The sequence below is a fragment of the Maniola hyperantus genome, chromosome 2, assembly GCF_902806685.2.
Source record: "Maniola hyperantus chromosome 2, iAphHyp1.2, whole genome shotgun sequence".
NCBI lineage: Eukaryota > Metazoa > Arthropoda > Insecta > Lepidoptera > Nymphalidae > Maniola > Maniola hyperantus.
The window spans coordinates 5,317,952-5,334,821 of record NC_048537.1 but is presented as its reverse complement, the minus strand read 5'-3'; the positions used below and the strand labels follow the sequence as shown (position 1 = coordinate 5,334,821).

At 39.9% G+C, this 16,870-nt stretch overlaps 1 protein-coding gene across 1 annotated transcript; it reads right to left on the bottom strand.

The window, feature by feature from the left end:
* Positions 1–1,390: 1,390 nt before the first annotated feature.
* Positions 1,391–16,535, bottom strand: LOC117994721 (lamin-C-like). Its single transcript, XM_069502644.1, has 10 exons — positions 15,959–16,535; positions 8,939–9,071; positions 8,309–8,507; positions 7,248–7,369; positions 5,883–6,023; positions 5,518–5,723; positions 4,658–4,916; positions 3,923–4,144; positions 3,164–3,256; positions 1,391–2,819 (listed from the first exon to the last, which is right to left on the bottom strand). The coding sequence occupies exons 1-10, from the start codon at positions 16,387–16,389 to the stop codon at positions 2,775–2,777; spliced, it is 1,851 nt and encodes a 616-aa protein (XP_069358745.1). The 5' UTR covers positions 16,390–16,535; the 3' UTR covers positions 1,391–2,774.
* Positions 16,536–16,870: the final 335 nt, after the last annotated feature.

The following is a 16,870-nucleotide window of genomic DNA, read 5'->3' as shown; positions in this document are numbered from 1 at the left end:
ATTATCCATAGCCTAAGACCTAGGAATTGTGTTGGGCGGTGATCGGAAGGTGTAAGAAGTATTTAAATTCGGACTATTAATTTGTGAATGTTGGTATATTAATAAGCCGCCAGCGTCATGGATTCATCAGTCTGGCTTCTAAATGTATTCTGTGGTCTGGCTAACGAAAGATGCGATTGGAAAAGCGCGGCAAATTCAAAAAATATCAGTACGGCAGCCCCACAGCACAGACTACAGCGGTCTGCGGTGGACTACAGTGTATAATGCCCCACAGTTAGCACGACAGACGTGGAATAACCTAAATTGATACTTTAGAATTACTTATTTTTGTTTCTGGTTCAAATTAGGTCATTCCAGGTCTGCCATACTAATTTCAGAGGGGCTGTGGCTTTTTTTCTGGTCGGTGGGCTGTGGCCTCCTGAGCGCCAGCTCCGCTGCGCTAGCGGTGCTCGATATCGGGTCAGATGTGATTGCGATGTGGCAGGAGCGGTGGTCTGCGGAGATTTCGGGTGACGAATTGCGACGCTTTTTCCCGGACGTATCCGGTAGGCTTGGGGCCACCTGGGTCGCGCCGGACTACGAGACCTCACAGATCCTCATCGGACACGGCTGTTTCCGGGCGCGCCTGCATAGAATGACGTGCGAGAGCCCGGCGTGCGAGTGCGGCTTTGGCGACGAGGATAGGCACCATGTGCTGTGGGAGTGTCCCCTTTCTGAGGGCTTGCGGGTGACGATGTTGGATGGGATCGTACGCTCTCATCGGCGGGGAACTACAAACGGCTACGGAAATTCGCGCACCATTGGCATAAGAGGCGATGCAGCTCGGAGGATACAGGTGCCAGGCCGGCACCACGGAGGAGCAGCAGCGGGAATCACAGCTGTGCTAGTGACGTCTAGCCTCCAAGGGCTCCCCCCTTGGGGGCATAAGGGACACGGAAGAGACAAAATAATTTGTAGGGAGTCAAGGCGCCCTGGGAAAATGCCAAGAGCAAGTACCGAACGGGCGCCCTCCCGCGATTCGGCCCACCTGCACCGACCAGAAATAAAAGATTCGGCCCATATAACCGAGAGGTTGGTGGGGCCATAGGAGGTGGAGGGTTGCCCCCCTGTCAATGTCATTCAAGTGCCAAGATAGCCTTGTCGCACAGAATTTTTACATACGAAAATTTCACCTTAGGTGTTCTTTTCATGATAAAATAACGTTCTGTTGGTTCTGTCACTCATCAACATCATACATACGTTTTGTGGGTCTCAACGACAGAGACTTTCTAAAGATCGATGTAGGTACAATATTTTTCACCGCATACTGTAATAAAATTATTTCCATCTTCAGATTGAAGAACAGAACTTGCAACAATAAAAAAGAATGAGGAGAAAAGAAAACTCACAATTAAACCTAAATAAACCTTTATTTTGTAAGTAATTTACACATGGAAAATAATATGACATATTATCTGGGTCGAAAATAAAGTCTCATGATTAATTTTTAACAGAAAAAAATATAATGCAACCAAATCAGATTCTGTCCTCTCTTTAATTAACAGAAAAATAACCATGTGAAAAAAAAGTTTTATCCTAATATAATCTTATAAATCATTAATTGTTATGATAAAAAATATATTAGATTAAAGAAAAATAATGACAACCCATTTGCATCATATTTTTTATCATAAATGCTTATAATACATCTATTTCATGATTATAATGAAAAATGTATGGCCCTAAACCCCGAGCGTGGATGCTATTGTGTCTTGGGCGCTAATGTGGTAATCGTAACATCAGCTGTGTTCGTTTGCTTCCCTTTGTGCGCATGTCCGCACCACAGACCAATAACACATTATAATGCGCACAAAGAAACGAAGCAAATGTCAGACTCTGATGAGTGACATTTGCTTCAAGTTTAAACAACTAATAACTGCACATGAACGAATCGTGCACATACGCACAACAATGCAAACGAACACGACTATTATTTCCGATTACCTTCAATTACATAATTATGTATGACGTGCAATAGTCACAATTTCGGCACTAAGGAGTCATTTATTTGAGACTTGCACCACCTGCATTTTGTGATATTATAAAAATAGCATTTGATAATATTATGACAAACGCCACCTAATCTAAATTGACAGTGGGTGTGATACGTCAATTCTATCTTAAATCTAACCAAACTATTACTACTAGTCCATAATTACTAAGAAAATAGAGAATTGAGTAGATTTTATCTACTGTATGTTATGTTATGAAATGTAGTTTTTATTAATGACAAACATTTATCCATTTAGTGCAAATCTATGGGTGGGGATGTTACGTACGTAATAATTATTATAATCTAAGTATGCTTATCAATAATAACTGTGAACGACCAAGATTTGTACTTTGTTCACTACGTCTGAGCTAGGTGTGAGGAGACGCCTTGTAGGGCGGTGAAGATTTGATAAACTTGTGAATTACTACATAACGTTACACAAACTAGGTAGTGATGTGATTTGAATCGATGTCGAATATAAAACGTTAAGTTTCAAACTTTAAGGCACCGCAACTTCACAATAGGAGGGCAAGAATGGTTAGGTACATTGTCATAGAATACTTTTTTTCGAACACCGTCAATCTTACCCCTCTATAGTCACGCAAGCCGTCGAGCCTATTGTAATACTTGCTTAAGTGGTAGGAGATGGCCCATAGGGCGAAATTGAAACCTAAGGAGTGGTGAGGCACCATGTAAAAAATGTTTTGCGCCAGCAGGTACGCAGCGCATTGTCCCGCATACGTTACATTATGCGGCAATTTTCTTCTCCTTCGCGGACTTCTCCAAGCTAAAAAGAAAGTATTTAATTTTATATTTTAAAAATGTCACTACAAAAGTTTTTCGAGTAAAAGCTGTGGCGATTACGGTAAAATGACAGCTACAGTGTGACGATCGCAATCAGCTCTGATTGACCGACACTAGCTCGCTATTGGCTACAATGTATTGTTGCAACAAGAATACTACCATAAATTTAGCCAATCACATAACTTCAGCTCTCGTTACACAGACTATTAATTAATATTTCTTATCGTAAATAAGTGCATCAAGCGGTCTGCACAGATTTGCTCAAACGTAATTATCAAGTTTTTACTGTGACATTTGAGGGTCATTAAAAAAAGTAGGTAAATTCACCTGTTCGCGGCGTGGGAACTTGTGCGCCATCTCGCGGTGTCGTTGCGCACTCGTGCTGATCTGTCGCCGCTGTCGCTCCGACACTGCTACCTCCTTCATACAAAAGATGTATCGTTAAAAAGCATGCACAAATCACAGCTCACATCTTAATTATTCTCTTTCATATCCTGGTTTTAAAATAAAGAGACTAAACTAGAAAGGAGAATACACAGGGATTAGTCTAATATTTGAGGTCACATATATTTGTTCTATTTTTCCCCTTCCTGCTACCCCTCTTTTTTCAAAGAGTCTCTTAACAGTTTACACTGCACAGACCCCTTTGTTTCTTCTACTACAGACAACAGTCACAACCAACACAAGGAAAGGTAGTTGAGGCAGTTTCAACATGCAGACACCAAATGAAGCTACATCTTGTACTCTTCTTCTTCTGTCCTTGTATCACTTCGACCGTCTCCGATCTATTGTGATCGTCACCAATTTTTTTATAGTCATACCATTTATCAAAAAATGCAAGCTTGAAAGTGAGACATAGTCACTAGAAACTTACAACAAGCAGGCTAGTACAGGTATCTTCAACCTCATTAACTTTTTAAGCCTGAATCGCGCTAACAAAGTGTTAACCTCAGAAGACTATTACAAGTTCCAAGATACAACAGCCCAGCTCAGAGCATGACACCCACTCAGAGGAAGACCTTCCTATAATTAGGGTCAAGCCCATATCACACAGCTTCCGTACAATTGTCAACACTACACACTCACCTCTTGATCATTGTTGAACAGCGTGGTGGTGAAGCTGTCCGCCACGAACCACTTCTGTCCCTTCATGACGATGTCGCGCGGCGGGTCGTGGTCCACGCCCGCGTCCGCCGACCACACGGTGGCGATCGCTCCGGGCTCCAGCTTCACGGTGCGGTGGAACTTGAACATCGTCTCCATTTCACCAGCCTTGCGAATGATTTGGAAGCCACCAAGGCTTAGCTCCTGTAGAGAAACAACAAACATACACTCCAAAATACGACTTTAACTTACTCAACCTCGGACCCATTTTCCTATATATATTAAGATACACATATCATTATATATATTTGTTACATTTCGACCATGTTAGATTCATCATGATGTCAAAGTCAAATATTTTATTCAAAATAGGTAGTAAATTACACTTTTTGATGGTCAGTTGTTGGAGTTGTAAGACGATATAGTGATTATTTACGTGAACTAAAAACTAAAGCTACGAGGGCTACTATGTCATAACTAATAATTTCAAACTTTTTCCTATGTATAACTTATTATTTATTATACATATTATATTTTTTACATTTCCAACATCATAAAGTCGAAACTCATAATTAATAAGATATAGAAAGCTAAAATGAGGATAAATAGGTGTCTTAGACAGCAGAGATTTTAAAAAGATCATAATATTTAAATATTTTATAAAATATGTGAAAAAGATCATAATATTTAAATATTTTATAAAATATGTGAAAGTACCTTCTTCCCCTTGTTCCTGATCTTGACGAAGCTGCCATCGGGGCAGGACTCGGCGACTTCCAGGTCTCCCTTAGCGCTGGAGGTGACGCTGAAGTCCTGCAGGCTGCGCTCCTCACTCTCGTCCAGCAGCGTGCGCTTGCGTGCAGCTCGCAGCGGCGTGGCGCGGCGGCCCGGCGTGATGCGGCCGCCGCTGGCGCTGGCGGACGCGCTCATGGACGCGCGGGACTCGCGACCAGGAGATTGGGTTGTCAGGTTTAATCTGCAATTAAATAAATTTATTCCGTATCTTTTAGGATTCTTCGTTTTCCTGAAATCAACGCGTGAATAATTATAGCAATAAATAAGTTAATGTGATTCATTTTTATCATATTTGTGTTTCTTGGTGTGAAACCAATAAAATATGGTTTGACAACAGCAAACAGCACATCATCTTAAAAATGCTCATATTTTAATGCGAAATGACCAATGAGTTGGGTCACTGTAATACATCAGTCAGTAAGAGCTGGCACATGTAACAACACATTCTTTTATTGCATTTGTGTAGCATCTATGAATGTGACAGAGCAAGTTACTGTTTTGTTTTTACTACTATTTTCATTTTTTTTTGTTTTTAAACCCATAAGTCGTGGTGGGCGCAAGCTCCTTAAAAAAATGATAAATAGATTTTTTTAGAACAACCTACCTAACCTATGGTAAGATTGTGTTTGTATGAGTACTGTGAACATGCCAGCTCTTTTTACTCAACCTGTATAACTTGCCCCGCAAAAGTTGGTCAAACATAATTTCATACAATTTTAGGTCAATGAGTTCAAGCGCGGGGGAGTGCAGTGGTGTGAATGCGTTTTTGCTCATGTCCTCACCTGTCCTCCTCGCCCTCGATGAGCGCGCGGTAGGTGGCTATCTCGTGATCGAGCGAGCACTTGATGTCCATGAGCGTGGCGTACTCGCGCAGTTGCGCCGCCATCTCGTCGCGCAGTCGCGCCAACTCCTGCTCCAGCGACGCCAGGTCCTCGGCGTGGCGGGCGCGCTCCGACTCCAACTGGCGCTCCAATTCGCGACAGCGGTTCTATACGGGAGACATAATCACATGTTATTGCCACTCTCTGAGTTTGACAGCTCCTCCATCTTGTCTTTTGTTTTCAGAGAGTCGTCATTATTTTTTTCAACTAGGCGCAACCCATACAACTAGCTCCCCCTGTATGTAGTTAAAAAACAATCAACTCACGCTGAGCGCAGCGTTCTTGTTCTCGAGATCGTTGAGCGTGGCGTTGAGAGAGTCGATGCGCGTGCGCATGGTGCGCAGCTCCTCCACCGCCACCGTGGCGGCGCTGCTGTTGCGGCTCGCGGCCGACTGCAGATTCTTCATCTGTACAGGCATTAGTATTACTTAGATAAAGTTTGGACTTAGGCTGAGATCAATAGAGGGTACTTACTTTGATTTAGCTCTGACTTGAGTCTTGAGTTAAAACAATACAGATTTTTGCTGAGATATAAGTCTGTCTCGTTTAACTTTGTCTTAAGTCTGAGGAAGGTCATAGGGCGATATAGATTTCAGCCTTAAAAAGTGCAGAGGTTTTGAGCATAATAAATCCATAAAGAACAATTGTATGGAACAAATCCATACTAATATAATTACAAAATGCAAGAGTGTGTCTCTTTGTTCATCCGTCTGCCCGTTTAACTGTTTTCGACAAATATTAGTATAGAAGTGACCACTTGCATCCCAGGGATGGATATAGGCTACTTTTATCTCAGAAAATCAAAAAGTTCCTATAGGATTTTTAAAGAACTTCAATCCAGGCGTCTGATATCGCAGCCATGTTCTAGTAATTTTTTTAAATTGAAATATTGGTATTAATGAACTAAAGACTATAAATATTATAGAATTCAAAGTATGTTTCATTCCATGACAATACCATTATTCATTATCTTTAGTCTCATGCTTCATTCTCAAAAATGGTAAACATTTAATTGTATCATTAATAATATTTTGAACCATAGTCCATACGAAAGTTATCGCATTATACAGCTTATTTCATATAATTATTGAGATAAAGTTGTAATCTTTGTCTGATATTTTATCAGGGCATGTTTGCATTATCACTATCAGACGAAAATAGAAAACAATGCAAGGTACTGAGGTCACTTAAGCAAATTAATCAAAATGAAACTAAAAATAGAAATTTTTTACAAAAAAGAAGGTAGGCAGTGTATTATTGCATGCAATTTGTTTTTAAATCAAGTCTCGTTTAATTAGAAAGGTATACATTTACGTGCACATTAAAGTCCCCCTCTGTGCTGAATTCGTGTTTGTTCGAGCTAATCTCAGAAACTACTGTACGTACGTTCATACGGTTTACACCAACAGAAATAGGGATAATTAAGAAGATTGTGAACATTTTGCAAAAATAAACTACCAGTATGATACTTCTGAATTAAGTCAGAAAAAATCGTTCCAGCTGAGAGCTTCCATGGCGTGCCGCCGTGCCCTGCATAAATAGTTAAGTTACACAAACACAATGTATAGTGGAATAGTTCCTCTCAAGCAACGCGTGCGAAGCCGGAGCATTCATAATAATAAATGTCTTACCTTATTCTCATAGAGTGCCTCAATTTCATCACGGTTTGCCTTAATATTGGCCTCCTGCTGTTCACGTAGCTCCTGTAGGCTTTGTTGCAGTTTCGCCTCGTATTGCTGGGCGAGCCGTCCATCTAATGATAAGAAAATGGTTTACAGAATACAGATTACGGTGTTATCAAAACACAGTTGCAGTACTAACTCAGGCTGTGTGCAATACAAGCAAACATGGTTTGAGCTTGACTGCACTTATTAAGTTACTAGTAAGTGATACGTGCAACCTAAAGCTGGAGATTGACTTGTAAGTACTGTTTGTTTGTAATGTACCATTCGAGGCGATCTTGTTACAATACAGGCGATACAGACTGACTTGTAATGTGTGTTTGTAATGTATCATTCGAGCTCTTGGATCAAGTGTGCTCCATTTTTACAGCTTGTGCTTGCGTTTTGCTCTCGCGATGACGCGACCTGTAATGCATTGACTTGTAATGTAACACTCAAAGGGAATACGCGAAAAAACCGTCAGTCGAGTGGAGTACGCGGCGCTCGGCGCGAATGATACATTACAGATTAGCGTTACAAGTCAATCTCCAGTTTAAGGTGGAGCACACATGCCTAGAGGATGCATATTCACTCTTCTTTTAAAAATACCATTGGAACTGGCGAGGAAAGCAGAATTGAAACAAACTGTTTCAAGCGCATATTTTTCAAAGGTTAAGGAGCGGACTGTATTCCAACAGCTCGGCGGTTTAAATACCACCCGTTGCACTATTGTCCTAGCACAAACTGTAAGCTTGGTTGGAGATGAAAGGGGAGTATTAATCATGATTAAAATATTCTTTAGAAAAAATAAAAAATAAACTAGGAAACAAATCTCTTTACACATATCTGCGAAATGTCAACTGTTTCACAGTCCGATTGCAAAGAGGGAGGAACTAGATCAAATGGGTTCACATCACGGTGGCAAGAACTACTAAGTACTATTATTGCCGCAGCTTCAATAGATACTCCATACAATCTGTCGATGGAGCTGTCTCTGCAGTGTATTCTTCGGTAAATGTAGCACAACTCACCAATCTCGGAGATCTCCACCTGTCGGCGGGTCCGCGTCTCTTGCAGCTCCTGCTGGAACACCTGGTCCTTGAAGGAGAGCTCCTCGCGCAGGCTCTGCACCGTGTTCTCCATGTCGATGCGGCACAACATCTCCTCCTCCAGCGTCTTGCGCGTATCTGCGTACACCTTGCGAAGCTTCTCCAGTTCCTTTGCAAGATCCTAAGCAAATGGACAAAAAAATAGTATGTGCGTGCTTAGTTTATCTATAACACTACTTGGTACTTCACAACATCTCGATAAAAGATGGCAGCTTTAACAGTTGTTCTGTTCGGCGGCGTTTTTAAATACGAATGGAATATCTTCAACGTTACTTAGCTACTGTCAAATTACGTCTAAAGTAGTTTTAGTCCAAAATGTTTGAATCTTCTTCACGCTCCTAGTGTGTCAGTGTAAGCCCGCAGCATAGATTCGCTTGCGATCGATCACTGATTAAAAAAATGTATAGTCGGTCATCTTTTCTGGAAGGAAACTCTCTCTAGTAAATAAAAGGTATTTTAACAATTTTCAAAGGACCTAGAAAGAATCTTCAGTCTTCAAGAGCAGGATTTTAACAAATATGCCCTTGTATGAACACAAATGAAATCTGATACCTTGGCCTCATCTTGGGCCTTCTTCTTGTCAGCGAGGGCAGTGTTGTACTTGTTGCTCTCCTCTGTAAAGCGGGTCTCATAGTGACGCGCCATGCTGTCCGCCTGCTGCCAGTCCTTGGTCTTCTTGTCCAGTCTGCAAAAAGCAATAATAATTACAAATGACATCCTTTCTTGAGCAGCAGTGAGCGCTACCTATCACTAATGTTATGATGCGAAAGTGTATTAATTGTTTGTTGGTTTGTTAATTTGTCCTTTAATCACGTCGCAACGGACTCACGTGATTTCTTGCTTGGGAAGAGTTAAAGACTCATATCCTCACCTCATACCCCAATTGCAATCTTAACCTGTCGCGGACTATAGCTGTCTCTATGACTCTCATTAAATTTAGCTAAGTCGAGTTAAGTTGGGGCGGGTCAGCTATTGCCTCATAATGCTTACAGTTGCTCAAAAAGTGGCGTATTGCAGTATATACTTGTTCCGACTGTCCGACATTTGTCGGAACTCTTTGCAATGACAGCCTTTCCACACTTGTAATGAAATATACTATTACGCTCGTGCCTGAAGCAACGTATATCTCAAAACTCACTCAAAGCTGCATGCATCATCTGCATTTCTTTGACGCCACCGAAGCGTTCAACTATGCTGATGCATTTACGTCGTTGTGCAAACAGCTTATTATGTAGGAGCGGAGGTTTATTCTACACTCTCGCACTCAAGAAGACTCTCGCGTTAGAAGACGACCCCCCCCCCCATTAGATGGACAGACGACATCAAATCAGTCCTAGGGAACCGGATTTGAATTCAGGCGGCGCATGACCGCGGCGTGTCTCGACAAGAGACCTATGTCCAGCAGTGGACGTTTATTGGTTGATGATGATGGTTTGTATAATTAGAGCAATACGTTTTATAAAAATCTGTCAAAGCCATCCAAGGTTAACGTTCTTCCATCTAAAACTGCATCTACACTCTACCACCACCTGGTGAGGTCACAGTCGAGCGCTAGGTTACATTTTATTCAAATTAAAGATATAATATATAAAAATACAGCAAAAAATTGCAGGTAACAAAACTACATTTAATTAATATAAATTTAATTTTGCAGTGATCTTGACATACATAAAAACTTATATAGACACGCGACCTCGTTCGCCGGCATTATAGATTACTGCCTGTGAGCACTACGCGACATTGCCCCGCATACTCTTTTAATTTCCTCAATATTTCATGAGTAAAAGACAAGGAAGGATTATCTATTCCTTTCATTTTCTTTTCAATAAAGAATATTTCTCATACATACAATCGTATCATCATCATGATCAACCCATCGCCGGCTCACTAAAGAGAACGGGTCTCCTGTCAGAGTGAGAAGGGTTTGGCCATAGACCACCACGCTGGCCATGTGCGGATTGGCAGACTTTACACACCTTTGAGAACATTATGGAGAACTCAAGCATGCAGGTTTCCTCATGATGTTTTCCTTCACCGTTAAAGCAAATGATATTTAACTACTTAAAACGCACATAACTCCGAAAAGTTAAAGGTGCGTGCCCGGGTCGAACCTCCGCCTTCCGATTAGAAGGCGGACGTCCTAACCCCTGGGCTATCACAGCTTTGTCAATCTAAAATCGTGAACAGACACATAATACCTCCTTAACCAACTTTGCCTTTCAACTAAGTGAAATGCTTGTGCTAGAATTTAACCTAGGCCTGATTCCAGTCCTTCAACAAACCGTTAATATTTTGAGGCTAACTATAATAATTTTTCGAAGGTCTGTCCTAGTTTAAAAGACAATCAAAAATCCAAGAGTCATTTTCTGCCTGTGGCATTTGTATGAACCAATTTCAACGATGTACCTCAAAAGGAAAAAAGGAACCCTTATAGGATCACTTCGTTGTCTGTGTGTCTGTCAAGAAAACCTATTGGGTACTTCCCGTTGACCTAGAATCATGAAATTTGGCAGATAGGTAGGTCTTATAGCGCAAGTAGAGAAAAAAATCCGAAAATCATGTTCATGAACAAATAATTAGTATTTTAAACTTACAAAGTGAGATTAATATACCATGTGGGGTATCATATAAAAGGGCTTTACCTGTATGTTATACAGGCATAGTCAGGCCGCAACCTAGCGTGCCTGCTTAATACGTTCCCACAGTCGCCTGCGTAAACCGACACCTGACGCGGCAGAAATCGCTAGCACAAGTGCACAATATGATAAGGAAATGCTGTTTCCTTTTGCACCCCCTGCAGTCGCCTCCTATTTAATTTCTACATTCTAAAACAGATTTTTATTTATTTTTATGCATAATAGTTTTTGTTTTATAGGGAAAAATGTCGAAAAAATACGACTGTATTACGGAACTCTCGGTGCGCGAGTCTACTTGCACTTGGCCGGTTTTTCAATAATAGTCAAGTGTACCGGTAATACGGCTTACTCGAAATGTCGGTATTTATTGGTCATTTTCAGGACTCTTCAATTTTGATAAAATTGTTTTACGATTTCTAGTATCGGCCCTGTAGGACTCCAATATTAATAAGTCAATTTACTAAATGCTTAGTTAGAGTTAAAAGAAAATGATTTGTAGGATCATAATTCTTTGCCTTACGAGTAAGATAGCGTGACCAATAGTGATAATATCTAAATAGGGGAACTTCTGCGTGGTAGCGTTGTGTGATACGAATAGGTACGTGCCATGCTGATGGAAATACCTTAAAATGCGGAAGGCAACTTGTGTTTGAAAAAGCAATATATTTCAATGTAAACAGTGTTGGAATCTCAACTAACGTTTGTATTTCTATTATGAGAACATCTACTAAAAGGTCACACTTGTGTTTAACTTAAATGCGTACAAAAATGTGAAAGTGTGTTTGCAGAGATAAGTGGCATGGGTTGCATACATCCATGATCCTGAGGGAAAACTTAATAGTAAGTAGAAGAAGTCCATAATCCATACTATTTAAGTACGACGAAGTCCGTATTGTAGGCGGGAAATAAGCTAGTATAGAAAAATATGTAAGTCAACAACTAATGTTAAAAAAAAAAAATTATGTAAAAGTACGAATCGTTTCTTTAGTTTTTATTTTATGTGTTAATGAAAAAGTCTTAAAATAAAGATTATGAAGATAGCGACAGCATTGTTAGACAGCCTTAAAATAACTTCCGTTATTCTGGTGGTTATGCGGGAATGTGATCGCAGCTTTGTCGGTGACGTAACCAAGTAAATATAACCGTGACCACCGTGACTTTAAATTCGGCTTTACGATAATGGGGCTGATTCTCTTGTACACAATCTCTAAACTAAACTAAACTAACAGGTCTAAATCTAGTGCTATTCTTTTCCGCAAGCAACATTATGACAGGGATAGCAATAGATTTAGACGTGTCATTTTAGTTTAGTTAAGAGGTTGTGTACAAGAGAATCGGCCCCAATATCATTATATTATGTTAAATCGCTAAGTAATGCTTTCAATATTACGTACCTATTATCTCATTTTTAGCAGAATTCTCTGGTTTGTACCTAAACTGTTGCTCGTTTCTTTATAAAAAATTATAATTTTCATCTAAATTGAATCATTATAATGAAACACACTGATTGAATTGCTATCATAACAAAATTAATAACAATGAAAAAACTAATTAAAATATTTAGTTTTAAAGGCTTCAGTGCTTTATCAATGTGGCATCGAAAATGAAAGCATCTGATTTCGCAAATTGCGAATGTCTTCATTTAATCACCTACCCATATTATAAATGCGAAAGTGTGTTGGTTTGTCCTTCAATCACGTCGCAACAGAGCAACGGCTCGGCGTGATTTTTGGCATGGATGTAGTCAAAGTTCTGGAGAGTGACATAGGCTACGTTTTATCCCAGAAAATCAAAATATTCCTACGGGATTTTACAAATCTAAATCCACGCGAACGAAGCCGCAGGCATCAGCTAGGTACAGTAGACCGTACTTACCTCCCGCGTCGTTTGTGACATGATCTAATTGTGTAATGTAATGAATCAGTATTGTCGAGGCCCGGAGAGTAATATTTCCGGATATGATCAGTTTAAGTTTACCGCACACGCATTTGCTTACAATCAAGAGTTCACCGCGCTACATCACACAGCAGAATTTCATTAAATTTGTAGAGAATTGGGCATGATTTCGTATCATGCCCAATTCTCTTCACTCTGTGTCATTCAGAAGACGATGATGGAGAGAGTTATGCTTGTAGTGTCTTTATCAGTACCCTTATTATATTTGCGAAAGTGTGTTTGTTTGTTGGTTTGTCCTTCAATCACGTCGCAACGGGGCAACGGATTGACGTAATTTTTACTACACATACTACATTGTATAAGACATCATCCTATGGAGAAAATGATACGAGTTTGATGTTATAATTCTATTGACTCGCTGTAAATTTTTTATTGATTTTTATTTTGTACCAGGAAAGGAAAATGTGTTGATCATTAGTCATCATCAATAAACATTTTTCGTGTTAGCAGTATCAGGCCTATAAGGTTAAAGTGTTTGTGGAGCTTAAGGCCTATAATAATGTCAATGACAGGTTGCCTCATACAGATGTGTGACTTTTGACCATAATGTAAACATGTAACGTAAATAAATGGTTACGTATTTAGTTATTTGTTTACTCGAAATTCATTAAACCTTACTAGAAGCTAATCACAGCCAAGGAGTGAAATCATTTTTGTTGCATTGTCACCATAATACAGATTTCTCAAAACTGAAAATGCAAATGACATCATCCCATACATCTATGGAAATCGAATGACGTCATCAACTGCACGGCTGCAGGCTCACAGCAGTCACCCACGACACCTTTTTCAGATGCGTTCGGAAACAGTTTGTCCGAAATGTGTGATCAGCTTCATAAAAGTTTTAGGTTAAACTTAATCAGAGATTATTATGTTAGTAAGAATATTAAGTATCATGAAATAAAATATGTAAGAGCGGTGATTGCCTAGTAGTTAAGACATCGGCGGCAGCCTTCTCTTCGGGAGGTCGGGGATTCGATTCCAGGCACGTTTTTCACCTCTAATTTTTTAGAGTTATGTTGTGTTTAAGCAAGAGGTGTGTGAAGTCTGTCAGTCTGCACTTGGCTAGGGTGGTGGACAAACCAAACCCTTCCCATGGTGAGACCTGTGACCGTAGTGAGCCCGAGATGAGATGGGATGATGATGGAAACATAGCCTCAAGTTTTTTTTTATTCAGATACAGGTTAGCCCTGTGGTAAGTGCAGTCTAAGATGGAAGCGGGCTAACCTGGAAGGAGTAGGGCAGTTTTTAATAAGCCCATGCCCCTTTAGTTCTACACTGCATCATACCAGAACGCTAAATCGCTTGGCGGAACGCTTTGCCGGTAGCCTCCCACCAGACTAGACCAGAAATTTTGAGATTATAAAATTCCAAATCCTTGCCAGGAGTCGAACCTGGGACCTCCAACTAATAAGACAGCGCTTACCACTGTGCCAGGGAGGTTGACAAGTTTTTCCTGATGCAATGATAGTATTATATATTATGTACTAGCTTACGCCCGCGACTTCGTACGCGTGGATTTAGGTTTTTAACAATCCCGTGCTTTTATTTTTATTGCTCTGTTGCGACGTGATTGAAGGACAAACCAACAAACACACACACCTTCGCATTTATAATAAGGGTACTTATTTTTTTTTAAAAGAAGAGCCAGGTTTATTGGTGACAAATATTCCCCTTTCCCCTCCAATTAAGCGTAAAGCTTGTGCTAGGAGTGGGCACGACAATAGTGCAACGGGTGGGATTTGAACCGGCGACCTTTCGGTTTTCAGTCCGCTCCTTTAACCGTTGAGCTATCGAGGCTCTTTTTAGACCATTGATACCTAATATAATATTACGTTAAAATTACCAAAAGATGATACTGTTTAGGTTAGCTTACTTATATGCTGTAGGCGTAAGGCCGCGCTGTGTCTTTATTATGTAGCACACAGGGTCAACAGCCCAAAGCACTTAAGTGACCGCACATTTTATTGTTTCATACAATCAAAACCAAAACTAGTTATAATTTTTTTATAAACAGTAGAAACCTGAATCCAGAATAAATTATTCTTGTATATCATCAGGATGATATTAAAAATCGTAATCCACTGATGTACCTACCTAGTTATAAACATGTACTAAATATAATGCAACTTTTATAAGAAATGGAGAGAGAAATAGAGTTTTGAGCAAGATTAGTGACTGTGGATGATGGACTGATGATACAAGTGGCTGGCGAGAAGTGGCTGTTGAGAACTGGTTGTGGGGGCTCTCATTAGGGAAGGCCTATAACCAACAGTGGATGTCCACAGGCAGTTAAGGTTGCAAAATCTAAACTTCCTCACAGCTTATCTATTGCAAACCAATGCATATTTTATTTATAAGTAAATGATTCAAACACTAAACTAAAAAAATTTAACATCAGAGAAAGTGGGACAGTCACCTTGAGACAAATAGATTGAGAATTAGGTTGTTTTAACAGACTGTTAGTTTGTTTAAATAATAAAGTAATAAGTTCTAGCCATAACACCATAATAATATATCTGCCAGCTATTTATTATTTATCGTAGTAAAGATGTATGATAAACATTACATTGTTGCAAGAGAAGGTGCAATAATTCATGATATAAAATGCCTTAATTTAAGCCATAATTTTTCGTGCATGAGCTTACAAAATTGTTTACAAACAAAACCATTGACATAGTTTTTATTGTGGCAAATAGACAATAGCTAAGTTTTAAAAGTAGCATCAGTTAAATTTAGTGCAAGCAGTGTAGGTGATTGGGTAGTTATATCGAGGTATGATGTCACGATGTCGTAAAGGCGAGGTCGCGCGCGCCCGTCATTCCATGCTCGACTCAAAACGCCGCCGATGACGTAAACTGTGTTAAGGTTAGCCGGAACAGATCACCAAAATTAGTCTATTTAATATTAGTAAATCAAGATAATTATACAAATATTAAATAAATGAGCCACTAGTTCATACAAAAATTATTGTTCTTACCGTTTTTTAAGGTCATCGTTTTCTTCATATAACCTCTTCAAATCAATTTCCAATTTCGCTTTCTCCCTAGAAGTGTCATCTAAAAGCTTCCTGGCATCTTGCAGTTCATGCTCGTACATGCCCTTTATGCTGGACACCTCGCGGGTGACCACCTCCTGTGTAGTTTGAATCTCCCGACGCAGCCCAGAGTTTTCGCTTTCCAATTGGCGAACCTTATCAATATAGGCCGCGAGACGATCATTAAGGTTTTGTAATGCATCTTTTTCCTGGAGGCGTGAATGCCTTGTAGGGCTCAAGGGGCTGTTTGGCCGGCCGGCTGAACTCGAAGGGCGGCTTCCAACAGGAGTGCTAGATTGCGGCGGGCTTTGCACTGACGACACAACACTAACATGAGTGGATGATGATACACTTTTTTTTGACTTAGTAGACATTTTAAAACGGTTTTTCAGTCACAATACTTAATAATAACACGATTTGTTTTCAACACGCCAACTACCTATTCAAGCGCCGAACAATTTACAATTTTTTCTTTTATCCAACTTCGTAAACCCAAGCTAAGGTGGTCACGTGATCATTGTGAGTCATAAATAATGTTGCCATTTAATTTCAAATTCTTATCAAACTAACCAACTCGGCTGATTGGTTTTGGCGAATAGTCCATATCCCAACCTAATCCCAACATATATATGCTGTTTAATAGTACCAACCTCAAAAAGTAAAAATTGTGGTATTTTTGACAGTTGACAGTCTCAGTTAACAGCCCATTAAAAAGAAAGCGTAGATAGAGTAATAAAGGTAGATACAGGAACGTTTGCTTTCTCATTCACACTAAAAAGAGAGCACAGATAAAGTTACTAATGTGATAAACAGAGATGCAGCTAACCTATTTTTTGTCCCTTATCGTGTAACTGG